The sequence below is a fragment of the Leguminivora glycinivorella genome, chromosome 9, assembly GCF_023078275.1.
Source record: "Leguminivora glycinivorella isolate SPB_JAAS2020 chromosome 9, LegGlyc_1.1, whole genome shotgun sequence".
Taxonomy (NCBI): Eukaryota; Metazoa; Arthropoda; class Insecta; order Lepidoptera; family Tortricidae; genus Leguminivora; species Leguminivora glycinivorella.
The window spans coordinates 17,374,158-17,397,498 of NC_062979.1; the positions used below are offsets into that span (position 1 = coordinate 17,374,158).

The following is a 23,341-nucleotide window of genomic DNA, read 5'->3' on the forward strand; positions in this document are numbered from 1 at the left end:
GCGGCGTAGCAGGCAGTGTTACTACCGACTAAGACAAACCGGTCGTCAAACCGACACTATGGTACTTGCTCTGCAACGCTCACCGTACGATGGAGTTGAGATATACCTAGTCCACCAACCATTGGCGCACCGTGCTCCACGTTAGTGAGCACAGTTGTGGTTGATGAGCTAAAAGCCCACGCTCCACAGAGTTGCTACGCCCTCCGTCAGGTGTACGACTCACCGCTCCACAGAGTTGAGGTAGATCCAGCCGTCGTGGCCGCCGACCGCGTACACGGGCGAGTTGGGCCCGTCGCCGAGCACGGCCACCCCGAGCCCGTGCCGGTGCGTGTTCATCGGCGCTATCGTGCTCCATGTGAGCGATGTTAGGTCGAAACACTCCACCTGCAAAAGTAAAGTAAAAACTAGTTGACTACGGAACCCTAAAAATCGTTTATTCACACAGAGAACCTCCTATAGAGTGGCAGTCTTGTATATTTGGTTCGCGATACGAGTCACCAGTGTTTGGGGTGCGAGGAGCGGGCGGGGAATGTGTTAAGCGCGCTGTGATTGGCCGTTTCAAGGACGGCGGGCAGTCGCGCCAGATGAAAAGGGACAGAAGTATGACTGTCCCTCTACTGACGCGTAAGTGGCCAATGTAAGTTGACCTATGCCGGCTCTGAATAAATTATAAATATGACTTATTTGTGGAATGTAATGCCGTCTGTTTTTAAATTTGAGCTTCTTGTTACCTTTCCACACCATTTCACACTACAGGTGGACATCTTTAAGGCATCAAAATACCCTTTTCCAATTTTTTTGTGCGAAAAACACGCGCTGCTTTCGGGTCTGTTACTTGGTCGATACTGATAGGGGACGGCGAGCGCCCGCGCTTATATCAGTGCAAATACTAGGAAGGCTGGCGACCGCGAGTCGTCTTGTAATAGATGTCTATAGGGGTTGGTCTGTGTTTATTCAAGTAGGCTTTTACAACCTCTTTCGAATCGTCAAAATAATATTATTTCTGCGAGGAAATAAATCAACATTAGACAACTTTAGGTACAAAAGTCGAACCACTTTCACAATAAAACCAATATAATGGCTTTTGTTGAAGGTATATATAAAACATGGAACTTAACCGGCTAAAAGATTTTTCTTCACTGTCATTACACTGAAATGTCTTCATTTTCTTCTTCATCGCTAGACTCCGCTAGCAGTGGTCTTGGCATTTGAGTGGTGAGCTTTACCACTTACCAGCCAGCACAAAAATGTACTTTTCACCACACCTACAGATAAAGATCAATTTTGCTATTCGAAAACAGATAGCAAAGTTGCATTTTATCCACAAGAGTGCAAAGTAATTACATACAAATTTTAACTTGATGCCTTGAGCTGACTGGTAGAATTTACCAAATTTACCAATAAATAATTATTTTGAATCATAAATATTAAATAGATTGCAGAATTTGATTTAGTTTGATGTTGGTGTGGTGAAAAATTTTGTGTTTCACTCGGTGGCAAAGTTTGTTTAACCTACGTGCCTTGAAACCCTCGCGACGCTCAAGATTCCACTTTTTGAACCACTCGCTCGCGGTTCTGATATTGGATATTGGAATCTTTTGCTTGCTCGGGTATCAATATTGGCACGTTCGGTTAAACAACAACTTTGCCCCCTTGTAAAACAAATAACTATTATCTAAACATTCACTACGGCTTATCTTATTCCTATCACCCACGGCTATGAGTCGGTTATTGCACCATAGCTACGCTATTTAAACTGTAACCCAGCCTCCATGCGACTACAATGTTCGGATCTAAGAGCATTGAGAAGAACGTACCATATTTAATATTTTGAACTCCTCTTTTTCGCCAATGACAAAAAGTACTTATATTCTCAATTCTAATTAACACTAGTCAAATTATAATCTATTGAAAATATTTCAACTTGTGCTATCTTAAAGTAGTCACACCACTACCTATACAGAGTGGGGCCTGTAACAAAGGCGAAGAATTGAACTCTAGGCTATTCTCCTTATACTGATCAACATTTGTTCGGCGACTTTTAAAAATAACTTGTATTTTGATTTTTATCACCCTTGAAAGTTTTTTCTAAGAGGTAATGTATTGCGAATTCTGTTAAGTCTAAAGTGTGACAGACAACGTCAATGACAATAATAATGGCGTACATTGAAGCTAATATTTATTTTGTATGAAAAATTAAAAATTTAAAGACTTCATAATTTTTAAAAGTCACTGAACAAATTCGACGACAACAACGTACAAGGCGCAATCTGCGATTTTTTTATAGTATAGGGTACAATCTGCAATTATTTTTTTTTGAAAATTGCACCTTACCCACCAACGTACAAGGTGCTATCTGCTACAAGAAAAAATCGCAGATTGCACTTTGTACGTTGTTGTCGTCGATTAATGTTGATCAGTATAAGGAGAATAGCCTACAGTTCAATTCTTCGCCTTTGTTACAGGCCCCACTCTGTATATATAAATTATAACCTAACCACAAACTTAAAATTTTGAAAAAACCCCCTACCACGACATAGTGGACCGATTTTCATAAAACATGGCTAAGAACACTCCCGACTAACTCAGCTTCCAAACAAAAATAAATTAATAGTTTAAAAAACACTATAAAACACGCTTTTATAAATGCACGTAAAAGCCAAAAATAAATTATGGATCGTTCAAGTTGTCTCTATTTGTGAGCTGAAGTTTAAAAACTATGTGCTTTTAATTATAATATTTGATTGTAAAAGCGTGGGGCGCTGGAACAGGAAAGACGTTTTGTATAACTTGCTGATAAATCAAATTATGCTATGCTACGGGAAGGAGGTTACACAGATTGACGGGCTAACTGGAGTTGCAGCATGACTAGTAGGTTCTACATTAAACAGTCAAATCAATTAAAAGTCAGTGTTCAAAGTAGGTACCAGTTTGTCGAACTCAGACAAAATATGCGCTAGTAGCGAGGAGAGTCGACAGTCACCGACACTTAGAACGCCGCTTTTTTCCGGTAATCAAAGTACAAAAGGGGAAAGTGTCTACAGTGACAGGATGCAGAGTTCTTGTTCGTGGACGAGATATCTTTGGTTCTTTTTGGTAACCCTTAGGCGGCATATGTAAACGTTATGTTCTTATGCAACTTCATTCGCCAGGAAGTTCGGATTAGTATTTGTTTACAAGAAAGTCTTTCCTGTTCCAGCGCCCCACGCTTTTACAATAAAATATTATAATTAAAAGCACATAGTTTTTAAACTTCAGCTCACAAATAGAGACAACTTGAACGATCCATAATTTATTTTTGGCTTTTACGTGCATTTATAAAAGCGTGTTTTATAGTGTTTTTTAAACTATTAATTTATTTTATACTTTTTAGTCATTAATAATGAAATACTTTTAACATTTATACATAAATTTATTTCAAGTAGGCGGATTTTACATGCCATTTGTGGCTTAACGTGTACTTATTGCTAATTGCTACTTAATAATAAATTACGGTATTACCATAAAAATGTTTATACCTAGTAAGTTATCCGTAAAAGATAGACCCCTTTTATTTGCTCTTAAGGGTCACAGGAAAACCATTACCCAACTTATTTTAAATACAACGTTGATCTTTCTTTACACTTAAGGATCACAAGAAAACTTTTTTTTTGTTTTTTTTTCGTGGGGAATGCGTTTACGCATTCCGCCGGGTCTGAAGTGGTGGGCGACCCGGTCGGTTATGTGGGGCTCGAGGCTGTAAAGAGTCCCCCCTACCCACTAAACCCCACGGTGTCCTCTCACCGCTTTGTGTGCGGGGTCCCGGGAAGCTGTAAAGTGCATCCGCGGCCCCACAGCGGCCATCCTGGATCAGAATCCCTCGCAGGTCAGGCCATGAGCCTACCGGTCCTCACTGTGGGAGCGCTTCCTGGACACAAGGGTCGCACTCTCCAACTCGAGAGCCAGCGTATTGGGCGGGGGCGCTCTCATGCATCCCTCGCCCGCTGGCTGTCTTTAGGGTGGCAGGTTCCGCTCGTGAGCGGCACGTCTGCGACCTATGCATCACAAGAAAACCTTAACCAAACTTATTTTAAAAACAACGTTGATCTTTCTCTTATGCGGGGGGCTTTGCCCCCCCGAGCCCCCCTTTGTTTACTCTGAAAGGTCACAAGAAAACGCTATCCCAACTTATTTTAAATACTACGTTAATCTTTCTTTTATGCGGGGGGCTTCGCCCCCCGAGCTCCCCTTTGTTTGCTCTTAAAGGTCACAAGAAAACGCTAACCCAACTTATCTTAAATACTACGTTGATCTTTCTTTCATGCGGGGGCTTCGCCCCCCGAGCCCCCCTTTGTTTGCTCTTAAAGGTCACAAGAAAACGCTAAACCAATTTATTCTAAATACTACGTTGATCTTTCTATCATGCGGGGGCTTCGCCCCCGAGCCCCCTTTGTTTCCTCTTAAAGGTCACAAGAAAACGCTAACCCAACTTATTTTAAATACAACGTTGATCTTTCTTTCATGCGGGGGGCTTCGCCCCCCGAGCCCCCCTTTTTTTGCTCTTAAAGGTCACAAGAAAACCTTAACCCCAACTTCTTTTAAATACAACGTTGATCTATCTTTTATGCGGGGGGCTTCGCCCCCCGAGCCCCCCTTTGTTTGCTCTGAAATGTCACAAGAAAACGTTAACCCAACTTATTTTAAATACTACGTTAATCTTTCTTTTATGCGGGGGCTTCGCCCCCGAGCCCCCTTTGTTTGCTCTTAAAGGTCACAAGAAAACGCTAACCCAACTGATCTAAAATACTACATTGATCTATCATTCATGCGGGGGGCTTCGCCTCCCGAGCCCCCCTTCGTTTGCTCTTAAAGCTCACAAGAAAACGCTAACCCAACTGATCTTAAATACTATGTTAATCTTTCTTTTATGCGGGGGGCTTTGCCCCCCGAGTCCCCCTTTGTTTGCTCTTAAAGGTCACAAGAAAACGCTAACCCAACTTATCTTAAATACTACGTTGATCTTTCTTTCATGCGGGGGGCTTCGCCCCCGAGCCCCCCTTTGTTTGCTCTTAAAGGTCACAAGAAAATGCTAAACCAATTTATTCTAAATACTGCGTTGATCTTTCTTTCATGCGGGGGGCTTCGCCCCCCGAGCCCCCCTTTGTTTGCTCTTAAAGGTCACAAGAAAACGCTAACGCAACTGGTCTAAAGTACTACATTGATGTTTCTTTCATGCGGGGGCTTCGCCCCCGAGCCCCCTTTGTTTGCTCTTAAAGCTCACAAGAAAACGTTAACCCAACTTATTTTAAATACTACGTTAATCTTTCTTTTATGCGGGGGCTTCGCCCCCAAGCCCCCTTTGTTTACTCTGAAAGGTCACAAGAAAACGCTTACCCAACTTATTTTAAATACTACGTTAATCTTTATTTTATGCGGGGGGCTTCGCCCCCCGAGCCCCCCTTTGTTTGCTCTTAAAGGTCACAAGAAAACACTAACCCAACTTATCTTAAATACTACGTTGATCTTTCTTTCATGCGGGGGCTTCGCCCCCGAGCCCCCTTTGTTTGCTCTTAAAGGTCACAAGAAAACGCTAAACCAATTTATTCTAAATACTACGTTGATCTTTCTTTCATGCGGGGGCTTCGCCCCCGAGCCCCCCTTAGTTTGCTCTTAAAGGTCACAAGAAAACGCTAACCCAACTTATTTTAAATACAACGTTGATCTTTCTTTCATGCGGTGGGCTTCGCCCCCCGAGCCCCCTTTGTTTGCTCTTAAAGTTCACAAGAAAACCTAAACCCAACTTATTTTAAATACAATGTTGATCTTTCTTTTATGCGGGGGCTTCGCCCCCCGAGCCCCCCTTTGTTTGCTCTGAAATGTCACAAGAAAACGCTAACCCAACTTATTTTAAATACTATGTTAATCTTTCTTTTATGCGGGGGGCTTCGCCCCCCGAGCCCCCCTTTGTTTGCTCTTAAAGGTCACAAGAAAACGCTAACCCAACTGATCTTAAATACTACGTTGATCATTCTTTCATGCGGGGGCTTCGCCCCCGAGCCCCCTTTTGTTTGCTCTTAAAGCTCACAAGAAAACGCTAACCCAACTGATCTTAAATACTACGTTGATCTTTCTTTCATGCGGGGGCTTCGCCCCCGAGCCCCCTTTGTTTGCTCTTAAAGGTCACAAGAAAACGCTAACCCAACTTATTCTAAATACTACGTTGATCTTTCTTTCATGCGGGGGCTTCGCCCCCGAGCCCCCTTTGTTTTCTCTTATAGGTCACAAGAAAACGCTAACCCAACTTATCTTAAATACTACGTTGATCTTTCTTTCATGCAGGGGCTTCGCCCCCGAGCCCCCTTTGTTTGCTCTTAAAGGTCACAAGAAAACGCTAAACCAATTTATTCTAAATACTACGTTGATCTTTCTTTCATGCGGGGGCTTCGCCCCCGAGCCCCCTTTGTTTGCTCTTAAAGGTCACAAGAAAACGCTAACCCAACTTATTTTAAATACAACGTTGATCTTTCTTTTATGCGGGGGGCTTCGCCCTCCGAGCCCCCCTTTGTTTGCTCTTAAAGGTCACAAGAAAACGCTAACCCAACTTATCTTAAATACAACATTGATCTTTCTTTTATGCACGGGGCTTCGTCCCCCGAGCCCCCCTTTGTTTGCTCTTAAAGGTCACAAGAAAACGCTATCCCAACTTATTCTAAATACTACGTTGATCTTTCTTTCATGCGGGGAGCTTCGCCCCCTGAGGCCCCCTTTTCTTTACTCTAAAAGATCACAAGAAAACCTTTTTCTTTTTTTTTTTTGTTCTGTTCTTATCTTCCGGCACCATCATCAGGCCTTGAAACCTAATCGTAGTCATAGTTCATTACAAGACTTTTCTAAGAAGCCCAAAAACAGCTATGATACGATGTTCCATCATGTAGTTCCAGTTCATATCTTCCGGCTCCATCATCAGACCTTGAAACCTAATCGTAGTCAAAGTTCATTACAAGACTTTTCTAAGAAGCTCAAAAACAGCTATGATACGATGTTCCATCATGTAGTTCCAGTTCATATCTTCCGGCTCCATCATCAGACCTTGAAACCTAATCGTAGTGAAAGTTCATTACAAGACTTTTCTAAGAAGCCCAAAAACAGCTATGACACGATATTCCATCATGTAGTTCCAGCTCATATCTTCCGGCTCCATCATCAGACCTTGAAACCTAATTGTAGTCAAAGTTCATTACAAGACTTTCCTAAGAAGCCCAAAAACAGCTATGATACGATGTTCCATCATGTAGTTCCAGTTCATATCTTCCGGCTCCATCATCAGACCTTGAAACCTAATCGTAGTCAAAGTTCATTACAAGACTTTTCTAAGAAACCCAAAAAGAGCTATGATACGATGTTCCATCATGTAGTTCCAGTTCATATCTTTCGGCTTCATCATCAGACCTTGAAACCTAATTGTAGTCAAAGTTCATTACAAGACTTTTCTAAGAAGCCCAAATACGGCTATGATACGATGTTCCATCATGTAGTTCCAGTTCATATCTTCCGACTCCATCATCAGATCAGCTCAACAGTACCATATTATTGTATTGTCATCGGAACTACATATAGCTGCCAATTTTCATTACGCTACGATCCTTGGAAGATGGTTAAATTAGCCTCCGCAGATTCCATTACATAGTTAGTTACATACACGACGACCTAATAAAAGCGTGTTAAAAAAACTAAATCGAAATCGGTTCATCCGTTCGGGAGCTACGATGCCACAGACAGAAACACACACACACACACACACACACACACACACACACACACACACACACACACACACACACACACACACACACACACACACACACACACACACTCACAGAGACAGACAGACAGACAGACAGACAGACAGACAGACGGACAGACAGGCAGACACGTCAAACTTATAACACCCCGTCGTTTTTGCGTCGGGGGTTAAAAACCGAAATAAATTACACATATGGAAGAAAAAGTGACCAAGGCCTCTAGTGCCTGAGGCTGAAACCAGCGTACTCTGCAATCGCGGCAGAATCGCGGTAGGGATGGTCAGAGGGCGCTACGAGTCCTTGTATAGATTACTCATATGAGAGACAATTTCGACCTCAGCAACTGGGTGGCCAAGCGGATAAACAGGCATCTGCCGCGATTGCAGAGTACGCTGGTTCGATTCCAGCCTCAGGCACTAGAGGCCTTGGTCACTTTTTCTTTCATATGTGTAATTTATTTCGGTTTTAACCTATATTCTCGATCACAGCTACCCCGATCTGTAACCTAACTACCATCTCATGTACAAATTTGTAACAAAAAAAATATTAGTAAGGGTACTACATACCGTGTTCAATGTCTTTAACCCATCCCTCCCGCCAACGACGATGAGTTTGTTCTGCATGACAGCGACGCCAAACTGCAACCTGCGAGCTCCCATCCTCATGAACGGCGACCACGAATTCGTTCGGGGATCATACATCTCCATGTTGCTGGCTCCCTGTGTAGAATAATTATTATTCATATTAATCTCTCATGGATGGTATTTATGAAAGAGGCATAAAATTAAAATTCTAAGTACCTAAAAGTATGTATGGAACAGGTAAATAAAAGAGTTGTTACTCTTACCTTACAGCCATCCATGCCGCCTATAGTTAGCAGTCGCCCGATGGTGGAAGTCCTTGGTCTATCAAGATAACAAAAATCAGTTTTTTCTTGTACTGATTGGTAAAGTTAAATTACCGGAATATTAGTAAAAAAAGTGTATAAAATTCATAACAATGTTAAAAATATGAAACTGGACTTAGAATGACCAACAATTTGTTTTTTAAACTTAGCCTTGACTTAATTGTTTGCATATTTAAATTCTATCAAATGATTGACACACGCTCTCGAAAACATAAAAGCTAAGAGCGTTTTATCGGATCTGATACGAAAACAGGAAGGATGTAAAAGACAGATGTCAAAAATGGCGCCTTCAATATTTCAAAACGTCCGATGTCGGATCGGATAATGTGAAAACCCTCTAACGCGGGTGCAAGGAATGAGCGAGAGCACATTTTTTTAAATGTGATCACATTCGTTTAAATTGAATGACCTGGTTCTATGCGAGCACAGCAGAGACCGCCGCTCGGGCAGCAGGTGCCACTTGACTGCCTCCATGATGAGCGGCTGGCACTCCGCCACGTTGCCGCACGCCTGCTCCACTTTGTCGATCAAATACTGAAAAAGGACAATTGTGAGACGCCAAACTAATAACGACCATTTCAAACATAGTAGAAGGGAAATTAAATAGAAGGAGAGGTAGGAGAACACCAAGAAGCAGATATCAGCAATTCCCGTCAACTTTGTACAAAAATTAAGGGAAAAGTTGAATTTGTTTTTATTAATTCCTGTTTTGTTACCAAGATTTTGTTGATGAATTGAGATTTTATTAAGTTTTATTTCGTCATTAAGGTTCTCTAGTATCTATATTTTCTTAATTATAACAATTATCCTGTATATATCTTACGAAAGTCGAATTATATTACTAAATGTTGGTAACAAAATAGGATCAATTAAAATTTGCTGACGTGGCATTGTACAAAGTTGACGGGAATTGCTGTTATATGAGCCAAGTAATGGAACATGTAAGGGTCGTGTTTAGTGTCCTGACTCATCTGAGGTATCAGGCAATTCAGGCATATGTAGTTGCTTCGGAATGCCGAGGGTGAGTCTCCTCACACACCTCAGAATGCCTAAGGAGGCTTCCCTTGCCATGCCATTTCAATATCGGGTGCCGATAATAGGGATTTCAAATTAGTAAGAGTGTCAAAAATGTTGATGCCAATATCTTCTATCAGGAGTATCAGGACTAAAAGGCTGGCTTAGGATCGAAAGTGGAGACAACTTCATCAAGCTGCACCGACAAGAGCCCTGCTCTTAAATTAAATTGAAAATCCAGGTAAAGAAAGAAGATATTGGCACCAACATTTTTGACACTCTTACTAATTTGAAATCCCTATTATCGGCACCCGATATTGGAATGGCATGGCAAGGGAAGCCTCCTTAGGCATTCTGAGGTGTGTGAGGAGACTCACCCTCGGCATTATGCCTGAATTGCCTGATACCTCAGATGAGTCAGATGATATAACACTGTAAGTTCTCGCGTTTAGTACACATGATTTAAGTCACTCATATTATTATATCACTAGCGACCCGCCCCGGCTTCGCACGGGTACTATACCTACATATAAACCTTCCTCTACAATCACTCCATCTATTAAAAAAACTGCATCAAAATCCGTTGCGTAGTTTTAAAGATTTAAGCATACATAGGGACAGAAAAAGCGACTTTGTTTTATACTATGTAGTGATAGTGATAATCCCCTTGTTCCTCGTAGATAACCAAGTTTGATAACTGGCTTTGTATGAGGAAAAAATATTCTTCTTTGATTACCCGGTTTGGAAACGAGAATTTTTTTTTCCTCGTAGAAAACCTTTATTTTTTGCAGTTTTCTACGAAGAATTTATTTTCTTGTTTGCTTACCCGGTTTGGAAACAAGAATTTATTTTTCCTCGTAGAAAACCATTATTATATGCGGTTTTCTACGAAGAATTTATTTTCTTCTTTGCTTACCCGGTTTGGAAACAAGAATTTATTTTTCCTCGTAGAAAACCATCATTACATGCGGTTTTCTACGAAGAATTTATTTTCTTGTTTGCTTACCCGGTTTTGAAACAAGAATTTATTTTTCCTCGTAGAAAACCATTATTTTATGCAGTTTTCTATGAAGAATTTTTTTTCTTCTTAGCTTACCCGGTTATGAAATGGGATTTTTTTTCCTCATACAAAACCATTACTGTACGCAGTTTTCTACGAAGAATTTGTTTTCTTCTTAGCTTACCTGGTTATGAAATGGATGGGTTTATTATTCCTCATTGATAGTTATCCAATCCAAGAATTTTCTTTTTAGAAAACTGCATGAAAATATGTGGGTAGTAGTTATCAATGAGGAATAATAAACCCATCCGTTTCATAACCAAGTAAGCTAAGAAGAAAACAAATTCTTCGTAGAAAACTGCGTACAGTAATGGTTTTGTATGAGGAAAAAAATCCCATTTCATAACCGGGTAAGCTAAGAAGAAAAAAAATTCTTCATAGAAAACTGCATAAAATAATGGTTTTCTACGAGGAAAAATAAATTCTTGTTTCCAAACCGGGTAAGCAAACAAGAAAATAAATTCTTCATAGAAAACCGCATGTAATGATGGTTTTCTACGAGGAAAAATAAATTCTTGTTTCCAAACCGGGTAAGCAAAGAAGAAAATAAATTCTTCGTAGAAAACCGCATATAATAATGGTTTTCTACGAGGAAAAATAAATTCTTGTTTCCAAACCGGGTAAGCAAACAAGAAAATAAATTCTTCGTAGAAAACTGCAAAAAATAAAGGTTTTCTACGAGGAAAAAAAAAATCTCGTTTCCAAACCGGGTAATCAAAGAAGAATATTTTTTCCTCATACAAAGCCAGTTATCAAACTTGGTTATCTACGAGGAACAAGGGTGATAATCATATGTCATACTTTAGGCGACTTAAAATATGAGCCAGATAATCTCAGGAAGATAACTTACCTCAGAGGACAGGAGCGGCAGTTTGATCAACTTGAGCAGCATCGGCAGGTGTTGCTCCCGCTTGGCGCTGTCATGTTGCACCCACGTCATCAAGCTCTCGAACACATTCTCTTCAGTCACTATGTTTAGATCGTCGGATTTGAGCAGGCTGGCTAGCTGGTCCGCTTGTAGTGAAAGAAACTCTTGATGTTTCACTACCTAAATAATAATAAAAAATGTACGTTATGTCATCCTCATTGGCCACGTCGTCTATTGAAGATTATTGTTGCAGCGTCAAGTAATATTAACAAGTGTTGTGGGGAGGTTCAGGAGATCTCACTTGTAAGATTATTATATTATCATTTGTGCGACTTCATACATACAAATTACGATTTCTAGTATGGATTCGCTCGTTAGAACGCAGCTCATGCTAGACCAGTGGTGGGCAACCTTTTTTCAATGGGGGCCTCAATTTGAAGGAATTTTAAGAAGGGGGCCAGATTTACACCAAAAATGCATTTTTATACACTATTTTGAAGGACCAGTGGTGGGCCGGACGTGGCCCGCCGGCCGTACTTTGCCCACCACTGTGTTAGACAGTGTGATCTTGGGTGAGCCTTACTTGCATGAAATGTTGATAAGTATATTCCAACGCGCTCCGATGCAGGGCCAGGCACGACTGCTGCTCTGCAAACAGTCCGATCCCCAGACAGTTGCATGGATCGAGCTGTTTCTTCAGGAAGGTACAGCACGCAGCTGTGACTGTATTCAGCTGTAACAAGCTTGCTGTTGACAGCAACACTTCTACTGTCTCTTCTCTAAGTTCTGAAAGTAGATTATTTGATTTATTATTTAAGGATAATAAACAAACAATTAAGTTTTTTTTTTGTATGGATAGGTAGACGTTTGACCACGATCACACCTGATGGTAAGTGATGATGCGGTCTGCGGTGGAGCACGCTTACCTATGAGATACCTATTTACTCTTGCTTTAAAGAGACCAGGGGGATTACCATGACGTACTAAAGACGTTCAGTTTAGGTTGAGAAAAAGGGACACAGCTATAGCAGTTACATAGCTCCGTCCCTCTCTCTCAACCTAAACTGAACGGCTTTAGCACGTCATGGTAACCCCCCTGGATTGTACTCGTGCGGAAACACAGACTCAGGCAGGGCAAGTATGTACAAAAAATGCACAGATGAGAAGCGATTTCCACACATATGCACATTTCAATGATGGTGATATAAGGTGATTATTACATAATAATAATTATGTATGAATATGTTAAAGTCATGTGAGTAATTAAATAAATAGATAATGCCAAGCAAAAGTAAACTATTTATGTTGTGAATAAAAAAACTATACCTGAAATAGAAATATCTTGCTAACTCACCTTATTGTTAACTTCCTATTTTAATAACACTTTTGTCAATTAATTTTCAATAAGTTCCCTTTTAGGGATGGAAACTGTATAAGTTCACGTTTTAGTTACATAACATTCATAGCTGGGCATTAACTCGTTAATCCGTTAATCGTTAATTAACGAAGTTAACATTTCGATTAACGGATTAATTTTTAAGTTAACTTTAAAAACCGGCCAAGAGCGTGTCGGGCCACGCTCAGTGTAGGGTTCCGTAGTTTTCCGTATTTTTCTCAAAAACTACTAAACCTATCAAGTTCAAAACAATTTTCCTAGAAAGTCTTTATAAAGTTCTACTTTTGTGATCTTTTTCATAATTTTTAAACATATGGTTCAAAAGTTAGAGGGGGGGGGACGCACTTTTTTTTACCTTTAGGAGCGATTATTTCCGAAAATATTAATATTATCAAAAAACTATCTTAGTAAACCCTTATTCATTTTTAAATACCTATCCAACAACATATCACACGTTGGGGTTAGAAAGAAAAAAAATATCAGCCCCCACTTTACATGTAGGGGGGGTACCCTAATAAAACATTTTTTTCCATTTTTTATTTTTGCACTTTGTTGGCGTGATTGATATACATATTAGTACCAAATTTCAGCTTTCTAGTGCTAACGGTTACTGAGATTATCCGCGGACGGACGGACGGACGGACGGACAGACAGACATGGCGAAACTATAAGGGTTCCTAGTTGACTACGGAACCCTAAAAATGTTAACGAATTCGTTAACTTCCGATAAAATTTATCCGAGTCCGTTAATCGTTAATCTAGCACAGCAGGCGCCAGCTGCGCAGCGAAAAACACATTCTAAACGCTACTGAAAAAACCCGAAGTACAGTCAGCCAAAAAAGTGGTTTACCACTTTTCGTCTTTAAGTGTTTGAAATAGAGTCGAAAAGTGATAAACCACTTTCTTGGCTGACTGTACAGCGAATTGATCGATTTACCGGTAAAGCCTAGGTCTTAGGTTTCACCGATGGCGATCGTTAGAAATACGAAATTATTTATAAACTAGTATTGTTCTCTTTGCTTCGCTTTTACCAACGTCGATTCAGTGAATCCTAGGTTTTACCATGGTGATTGTGTCAGGGACACTAATTGGAGCACAATTTATGACCACATTCACTTCAAAACGATATTTGTTAACATTTCGGGCTTTAACCGATTGACATCAGGGATGTTTTGAGAGGTTTTGTGCAGGGTTCGAGGATATATATCAAGGGATATATATCCGATATATATCGGGTATATATCCAGTGGGGTTCGACGATATATATCAATGGATATAAATATCCGATAAATATCAATTTATTTTTAAATATTGCAATACAAAAAACCGGCCAAGAGCGTGTCGGGCCACGCTCAGTGTAGGGTTCCGTAGTTTTCCGTATTTTTCTCAAAAACTACTGAACCTATCAAGTTCAAAACAATTTTCCTAGAAAGTCTTTATAAAGTTCTACTTTTGTGATTTTTTTCATATTTTTTAAACATATGGTTCAAAAGTTAGAGGGGGGGGGACGCACTTTTTTTTCCTTTAGGAGCGATTATTTCCGAAAATATAAATATTATCAAAAAACAATGTTAGCAAACCCTTATTCATTTTTAAATACCTATCCAACAATATATCACACGTTACGGTTGTAATGAAAAAAAAATTTCATCCCCCACTTTACATGTAGGGGGAGTACCCTAATAAAACATTTTTTTCCATTTTTTATTTTTGCACTTTGTCGGCGTGATTGATATACATATTGGTACCAAATTTCAGCTTTCTAGTGCTAACGGTTACTGAGATTATCCGCGGACGGACGGACGGACGGACGGACGGACGGACAGACAGACATGGCGAAACTATAAGGGTTCCTAGTTGACTACGGAACCCTAAAAATGGGTTTAAAAAAATGTAACATTGTTAAAAATATAGTTTTTTTGTGTTTGTTACTGTTTTTCTACTAAATGTTATGTTTTTAGTAGAGTTTTCCTTATCTAAAGTTGGATTCATAAATAATGCAACAAAATAATAATATGCCTTCCATACAAAATGGATATATATCAAAGTTGATATATATCCGATATATTGGGTTGGCACAAAAGTAATGAGACACTTGGTTTACGTTTTATATTTTTTATTTCCTTTATTTATTTCTTTTCTTAGATTAGGTTTTTTACAATATGAGTATAAAAGTAAAATAAAATAAAACACTTACAAAACAATATAAAACATATAAACACATTATAAAAAACCTAACCTAGGGTGCCGCCAGCAGCGGGGCAGGGCCCAAGCTGCCGGTGGTTAGGGCTGCAGAGAGAGGAACCGTCGGACTATCCGCGCTGTGTCCAAAATCACCGCCTTCTGCATCTGGCCCTTGATCCAACCACCGAGCGAGAGTCTCTTAAGATGTTGGTCGAGACTCTTCGCTATGAGACCGTTCGCTGAAACGACTATCGGGACAATGATCGTTGAATCAACATCCCACATGGTGGTTATCTCGTGAGCCAAGTCTAGGTACTTACTGGACTTGTCCTTCTCGGCTTTCACGAGATTCTCATCATGGGGGATGGTGATGTCAACGAGTACGGCCCGGCGTTGCGGTCGATCTATTATCACAATGTCAGGCTTATTGGCTACAATAGTCCTGTCAGTGATAATAGATCGATCCCAGTAGAGCGTGGCACGGCCATTTTCAAGAACTGGCGCAGGTAAATACTTGTAGTACGGTACTTCGCGGTCCACAAGGCCGTATTGAAGAGCAAGCTGCTGGTGAATGATCCGGGCTACGAGATTATGCCTGTGCAAGTACTCACCGTTAGCAAGATGAGAACAACCGGAAATGATATGCCTGAGTGATTCTCCGGGACGGCGGCATGCCCGACAAATGTCGACCGTGCCGTCCTTCAGGATATATTTCCGGTAGTTGTTCGTCATCATAACTTCGTCCGCAATTGCACAGGCAAAACCCTCAGTTTCTCCGAAGAGGTCCCCGAATCGTTACCAGTTCACCGATGCGAGCAGGTCTACATCGGGTCCCGTGAGGGCCTTGTAGAACCGCCCGTGTAGCTGCTTGCTCTCCCATACCGCCTTGCGGTCCGCAGCACTTAGTACCACAGGTTTGCGCCAGTTCTCTTTCGCCAAGGAGAGCGGCGTGCGGTTTCCGTCCACTGCCACCACATCACGATGCATCCCACACTCGTTGTTAAGGAAGTAATTCCTGAGATTGTACACCTCACGGTTGTGGAGATTTTTGGCGTTTAGGAAGCCTCGACCTCCGCACTTCCGTGGGATGTACAATCTCATAACAGACGAGCGCGGGTGTAACATACGGTGTGTGGTAAGCAGTGACCGGACCCTCTGATCCAGGGCGTCCAGCTCGGTCTGTGTCCACCTTAGTATGCCAAAGGAGTATGTGAGTAGAGGCATTACCCAGGCGTTAAAGGCGCGCGCTTTGTTGCCTCCTGACAAAAGACTGTTAAGGACTTTTGTCAGCCGACTGAAAAAGCGCTCCTTCACCGACCGTCTAATGCCAACATCCTCAATACCCAACGACTGTATTTTTTATTATTATTACAATACAAAAAGCTTAGTCCATGATGTAATCACCATTAGCATCTATGACTTCTTGCCAACGATCCGGCAAAGTTTGGATGCCTTTCGCCCAGAACTCTGATGGCTGTGCCTCGAAAAAGTTGTTCAACTCCACCTGTAGATACATCATGGAAATCATTGAATTGTTTACCCCGCAAATGTCGTTTCATGGTTCTAAACAAATGAAAGTCTGATGGTGCGAGGTCTGGAGAATAAGGTGGGTGGGGTATCGTCTCCCAGCCCAAGTTCTGCAGCTGTTGGCGAACGGTAGATGCGACATGAGGTCGAGCGTTATCATGTAGTAAAATTACAGTGGCTCGTCTTCGTCGTTTTTTCTTGATATCAGAAGATAGTTCGGTGAGCTGTGTTGAATATTTGTTAGCGTTTACAGTTTCATTGTGTAATAGTTCATGAAACAGCATGCCTTGCGAGTCCCAGAAACAACAAAGTAAAACTTTTAAGTGGTTCTTTTGACTCAGCTTCGGTTGAGTTGGTGGTGTTTCTTCTCGAAGCAGCCAGAAAGCACGACGTGTATCGTTCTCATAATAAATCCATGATTCATCTCCCGTAACCAGATCAGTCAAAAACTCTTTACGTCGGGGTCGCAGCAAAAGTGATTGACAGATGGCGACACGAACTGCACGACTGGCGTCGGTAAGGATGTGCAGTACCCATCGAGCCAAAACTTTTCGATACCCAAGCTCATGCAGATGGTATTCCACAGCGTGGTGACTGCAGTTAAGTGCTTCCGCTAATTCACGAGTAGTAGCATCAGGATTCGACTGTAGTTCGCGGCGTAAATCGTCATCATTGAATGCAGGTGGTCGCCCTGAGCGTGACTGACTTTCAAGGCTCCTGTCTCCTGATTTGAAACGGTCAAACCATCTGGACACTGTAGCAGGGATGTAACGGAGCTCTGCTTCTGCTTCCGTTTCTGCGGAACTTCCGTTTTGTTTTACACATCCGCTTCTGTTCCGGTTCTGTTATTTTTCAAACGGAAGTTATAACGGATGTCGGAACCTAGCGCGACGGTGGGACATGAGCGGCGTACATCAAAGACCAACAGGTCTATACCAGGCCACGTAGCCGAATGGCATTTCTCCGACGCCAAACGAAAACGAAACGTAGTCCGGCTCTGTCGCGCCAATACGCAAGAGCGATAGGGATAGATATCTACTAGCGTTTCGTTTCGTGAGCGTTTCGTGAGCGTTTGTGCCATTCGGCTACGCACCCTGTCATTCGCTCATCTCTCCGCTTGCCACGTGCTGCGATACTAAACATCAATCGCTTCATTCCATTGCGCGCCAATATTTGTCCTGTCCACCTAGTTATTAGCAAGTGAACAACTATTCAGTGGTGCAGGGCTTATCTACGATCCCCTTAGAAGCAAACTGCCGGGAGATAAAGCTGCTAATTTGTTTATTAAATACAGTTTACTTCTTTTACAATCACTCCATTTAATTTAAAAATTTAATTGTGTGCTAACAATTATACATATAATTTTTACTGGTTAGTTTTGGATTGTATTATACTACCTACGAGTAAGTTTTCTTTTCGTTTCTAAAACCTTTTACGGCATAATAAAGGTTTAAAAGGATTCTTATGTGATTTTTAGTGATTACCTAAACAACAAACAATCTTAAAGTTCAAGGTGATTTAAATTTTTGGATTGTAATGAATGATATACTTAAGATAAAATATCAGGTAACTTTTCTTTTCGTTTTTAAAACCTAAGTGGGCCTAAAGGCTGATTACAAACTGCTGATTACAGGCTGAACAGTAAACACCTAAAAGTTCTAGGTAATTTAATTAGTTTTGGTTTATGTTATACGTTATACCTATGTGGTATTTTTTCATTTCGTTTTTAACATCTATAACTTCCGCTTCTGGTTCCGGTTCCGCTTCTGCTTCCGTTAAACTAAATTCAAAACTTCCGCTTCCGCTTCCGGTTCCGTTAAAACCACATCCGTTACATCCCTGCACTGTAGCATGGCTTGTACTTCCAGCGCCCAATGCAGTGTTGATATTGTCAGCCGCAGCCCGCGCACTGTGGCCTAACAAGTACTCGTATAAGTAAAGTGTTCGAACTTGTCGCTCGTCCATTTTATTTCAATCTAACTAAACCAATCACGAGGGCGGCTTTATATACCCTCACATTAGAAGTACCTAGAATGTTCTACAACATACTAGAATATTATCGAAAACAATTAACTTAAGAAAGGAAATGTATAGAGTTTTGTAGAGTGTGTCATTACTTTTGTGCCAACCCAATATATCATAAATATCCGATATTTTGATATTTATTATAAACTAGCTTTTACCCGCGGCTTCGCCCGCGTAATAAAAGTATTCATTAAGATTTTCATTTGGATCCGTAGGGACCGTAGGTTTCTCTGTAGGTATATTTATCTGCGATTATTTCGATTGCACATAATACTTTTGCTTGCAATGATTGTAGAAATATTACACATCGACCACAGCGTAGGTAATTCTATATACGCTGGGGAAACCTTTATAAACATCCCACATAGCCCGTATTTCGACACTATGATCGGTGGGTAAAAAGTACTTTTTTCTATTATCCCTTACAATTTTTTACATTTTGCTTATACTTATCGCAAACGTAATCTTCAAGCAAGCAAACAACGATCGTCTTAGAGCACATTGATTGTAAGAGACCGCCGACCGATTATCCGTATCCCGCTAACGATACCCATATTATCCGTATCCGTATCCGTATCGCTATCGCTATCGCTATCGCTGTCGCTATCGCTATCCCTATCGCTATCCCTATCGCTATCCCTATCGCTATCCCTATCGCTTTCCCTATCGCTATCCCTATCGCTATCCCTATCGCTATCCCTATCCCTATCCCTATACCTATCCCTTATCAAGATGTTTAATGATATAACACTTTAAGTTCTCGCGCTTTGTACACATATTTAAAGTCACATACAGGTCGAACGCGATTAATTAACATTATTTTTACCTTTTTTCCCAACGTTTCGGCCAGGTTGCACTGGCCGTGGTCGCGGAAGACTGACGTCCCAGCAAAATGTCACCGGAGATGTAAACAACACAAAACTACCCGATATTAATTTATATAAATGTTCGGGGTAGACAAATAAATATAATCTACCCGCTTTTAGTTAATGTTTATTTCCCACCATGTTTATTTTAAAGGTAAAAATAATGTTAATTAATCGCGTTCGACCTGTATGTGACTTTAAATATATGTTTAATGATTTCTTATCAAGTGCTAAAATATAAAGTTTCATGGTTTTATCATTTAAAATTAAGAAATCCCATACAAAGTTTCAACCTCTTTTTCAACCCCTTCATCCCTTTTTTTCGAAATAAAAAGTAGCCTATGTTCTGTCTCAGGGTCTAAAGATTGTCTGTTCCAAATTTCATCAAAATCGGTTGCGTGGTTTAAGCGGGAAAGCGTAACAGACAGACAGACAGACAGACAGACAGACAGACAGACAGACAGACAGACAGACAGACGATAGATAGACGATAGACAGAAGATAGTATGGATGGATGGATAGTATGGATGGATTAGTATGGATGGATATTAGTATGGATATCAGATATTTTCGAACGCTGGTTTTGCAATACTATACACTATACAGTAACATAATACAATAAAATGGATTATTGATGTAAGTAAAATTCAATTTTCATCGAGTGTTAATGGATTATCGATTAACTTTAACTTCCGCTAAGTTTGTTAAAATGTATTGCTTTAACGATTAACGAAGTTTACTTTTTTAGTAATGGATTAACGATTATCGAAGTTAACTATTTGGTTAATGGTGCCCAGCTATGATAAGATTATACTGCATGAAGAAAATTCCTCAATAAAAATATTAACATTTACCTATAATGCCAGTGTAGCAATAATGAACAAGTGCCTGCAGTGCCTGGGCGTCCACTCGCTCCAGTGTGATCTCTGCAAGCTGTGCCTCTCGCAGTGACCCGGTGAACATAGCAGCAAAATACTCGCTACATGATGTTAATACTATTTTGTGTGCTGATATCCTGTTAGAATCAATAACAGAACTATGATGTTCACACAAACTTGTCACTTACTTCAATATCAAATATAGTCCAATGTAGTATGTTTAATGCAGATGTGCCTCGTCAGAGGCAGATTATATGACCAAGAAAAAGGTGCATCCTGCCTTAGACATGGCATGTCCCTAAAAAATTTTTGCAGCGCGAGAATATTGCCTCGCAACATGCCTTGCTCTATTTGGACCAATTAAATTATTGAATTAATAGAAATAAAATCCAAATTCCAACTACCCAATTTGTTTCATTAAATTAATTATGTATATGCCACTCTTTGACATCAATTAGACATTTTGTTAAGGTGTACTCGGGTAATTCCGAACGTCGAAAACCGTAGGAAAATTCCGAAATTCAAATGATAATCACCCGTGATTCCATAGTAATAAGGGTCCCTTTTCGGATTATGCTGATGGTTTTCGACGTTCGGAATTACCCGAGTACACCTTACAGTTTAAAATCTGCAGTTATAATTAGGACTTTCTCTATGGCCCAGTAAGCCCGTCTAGGGAGGCTAGTTTTGATAAAAATAGGAGTTTCATATGTACATTGTCTGGGGATTAGGGGAGCATGCGCGGATCCAGGGGGCGGGTCATGGGGGTCATGACCCCCCCCTGGAGCCTAGTTTGGCCATACAAATAGACCACGTGATCCCCCCTATGGGGCCTGGGCCTCTACCACGTGACCCCCCCCCCCCGCTTCTAGGGGAGCCATGACTGATTTGCCACTGGTAGTCACTGATTAAACATATTTAATAAGCACAATTTAATTTCCTTCCTGTTTTATTTTGATTCTAAGGCAGTCTATTATGACTGCTTTAGAAATTGTGCTTATTAAATATGCTTACTTAATACTAGTTCATACACATCAAAACTAATAAATAACTATCACAAACCTTGTTCCACCTGCTATTAAAACTACGTCGCATAGTTTCTGGGCCTGATAATATCCGTATATATTTTTCAAAGCTGTTTCGGAATGTCCTTTATCACAATAAAATTCGTCTTGGCTTGAGGCACTCGACAAACTTAACTGGCTAAGTTCTCGAGGTAAGCCTTCATCGATGGATATGTTATCCTTCGAAGTTTCAGCTTTCTGGGAATCACAGCCCGACATGATTTGGCAAGTTGCAAGAGTTTTGACAAAGGTTAAAGGTTTACATTAAATTTACAAACGTTGTTCGTTTCTAAACAAAGCGAATATATGAAAACAAAGAAACGTCACACACGGTGTCAACAGTTTGATGACACAACTGACATTTCACCACAGACTACTACATATTTCACTTCACTAACCCATCCATAGACCATGTAGAATATTTTAAAGACCGTACCGATGATTAAGATTAAATATAATAAATATAAAATAGAATAAAATTACGGTCTATTGTATAAAAAAATAGTAGGAGGTTTAATGTGTTTCAAAAATTGTTATTAATATTATAGAGTATAGAGCATGTATAGAGCATATTTTTCCCGTCTATCGCACCTGTAAGTATGAAATTACTTTGCACTTTTGTGGATAATGCCGAGTTTACAGGGGCTTAGTAGCTAATGCTTAGGTCGCGTCACTAACACTTGTTACATGCGTGTAAACATTGTGCGTGCATAGTATTACATAGTGAAACTGCGAGTGCAACTCATGCAAGTGAACAGAAGTCGGTTCTATTTACTCCCCGGCAAAAAATACTTACCACTTTTGACTTACTTGTCACTTTACAAGGGGTGTAAACATTACTGGCAAGTGAAGTTCAACTACTCCAGTGATTAGTTTACTTCGTTACCATGGCAGTATCTTGTAACTAATACTATTCTCTAATACCCATGTGTAGATTGCTACTTGCCACTTGTCACTTTGCTGTCAAGCCCCTAATCGTTAATATGTACTAATGACAAATATTAAGCCCGTGTAAACCTAGCTGTAAACGCAATTTTGCTGTTTGATTTCTAATAATCAAGAGAGCCTTTGATGTGGTGAATTATTTGTTTCTAACAATAATTGTATTTTCCCCGCACTAGCTCCTTTTAGCACTAGCTAGTTTTGTCCTTTAATACCAGCGGGTAAAAACGCATTCTATCCACTAGTGGGTAAAGTAATTTGACCTTGAATAAAGTCAAAATAACTGCTTTAAAATTGATAAAAGTTGGTGAATCTAGTAAAAAAGATGACTTACCACATGTGGAACTACTGGAAGCAGTGATAAACGCATTTTTTGCATTGTAGTTTCCTCGCTATAGTGAGGGGAAAAGTTTTGTCTTACACTCGGGTGCAAATGTATTTTACTTTTCGTGTGTTAAAAAACTCGCACGTTCAGGATTCTATTCTCGAACCACTCGCAATTCCACACTCGGCGTTAAAATACAACTTTGCCCCCTTGTATAACAAATAACTCGCTTGCTCATATATCAATATTGGCGCGTACGGTTGTACAACAGCTTTGTCCCCCTTGTGGAACACATAAGTATAGTTAAGTTTAAGCTAGTTTTATAGTTGTTTATTCCTTTTTTGTTACGCACGCCGTGTTTACCTTTAAGTGGTTGTGACACCATGCCTTTACAGTTTTAGCTTGTACAGAGTTAATGTAACGTTGTCAACAATCGTTGGTAAACCTTAATAAATAAAATAAATAAATAAATAAACTATTGTTGTAACGGTTCTAATCAAAGAG

The 23,341-nt window shown here is 40.3% G+C and overlaps 1 protein-coding gene across 2 annotated transcripts in view; it reads right to left on the minus strand.

The window, feature by feature from the left end:
• Positions 1–21,886, minus strand: part of LOC125229429 (kelch-like protein 5) — a 36,802-nt gene extending 14,916 nt beyond the window's left edge. For both annotated transcript variants that reach the window (XM_048134259.1, XM_048134257.1), the window contains exons 1-8: positions 21,569–21,886; positions 20,483–20,643; positions 12,214–12,416; positions 11,613–11,810; positions 9,098–9,222; positions 8,629–8,686; positions 8,348–8,500; positions 224–384 (exon numbers count right to left, since the gene is read on the minus strand). In XM_048134259.1, the coding sequence (XP_047990216.1) occupies positions 224–384; positions 8,348–8,500; positions 8,629–8,686; positions 9,098–9,222; positions 11,613–11,810; positions 12,214–12,416; positions 20,483–20,643; positions 21,569–21,789 (1,280 nt within the window). In that variant the 5' untranslated portion in view covers positions 21,790–21,886. The remainder of the gene's footprint in view (positions 1–223; positions 385–8,347; positions 8,501–8,628; positions 8,687–9,097; positions 9,223–11,612; positions 11,811–12,213; positions 12,417–20,482; positions 20,644–21,568) is intronic.
• Between the last annotated feature and the right edge of the window lie 1,455 nt (positions 21,887–23,341).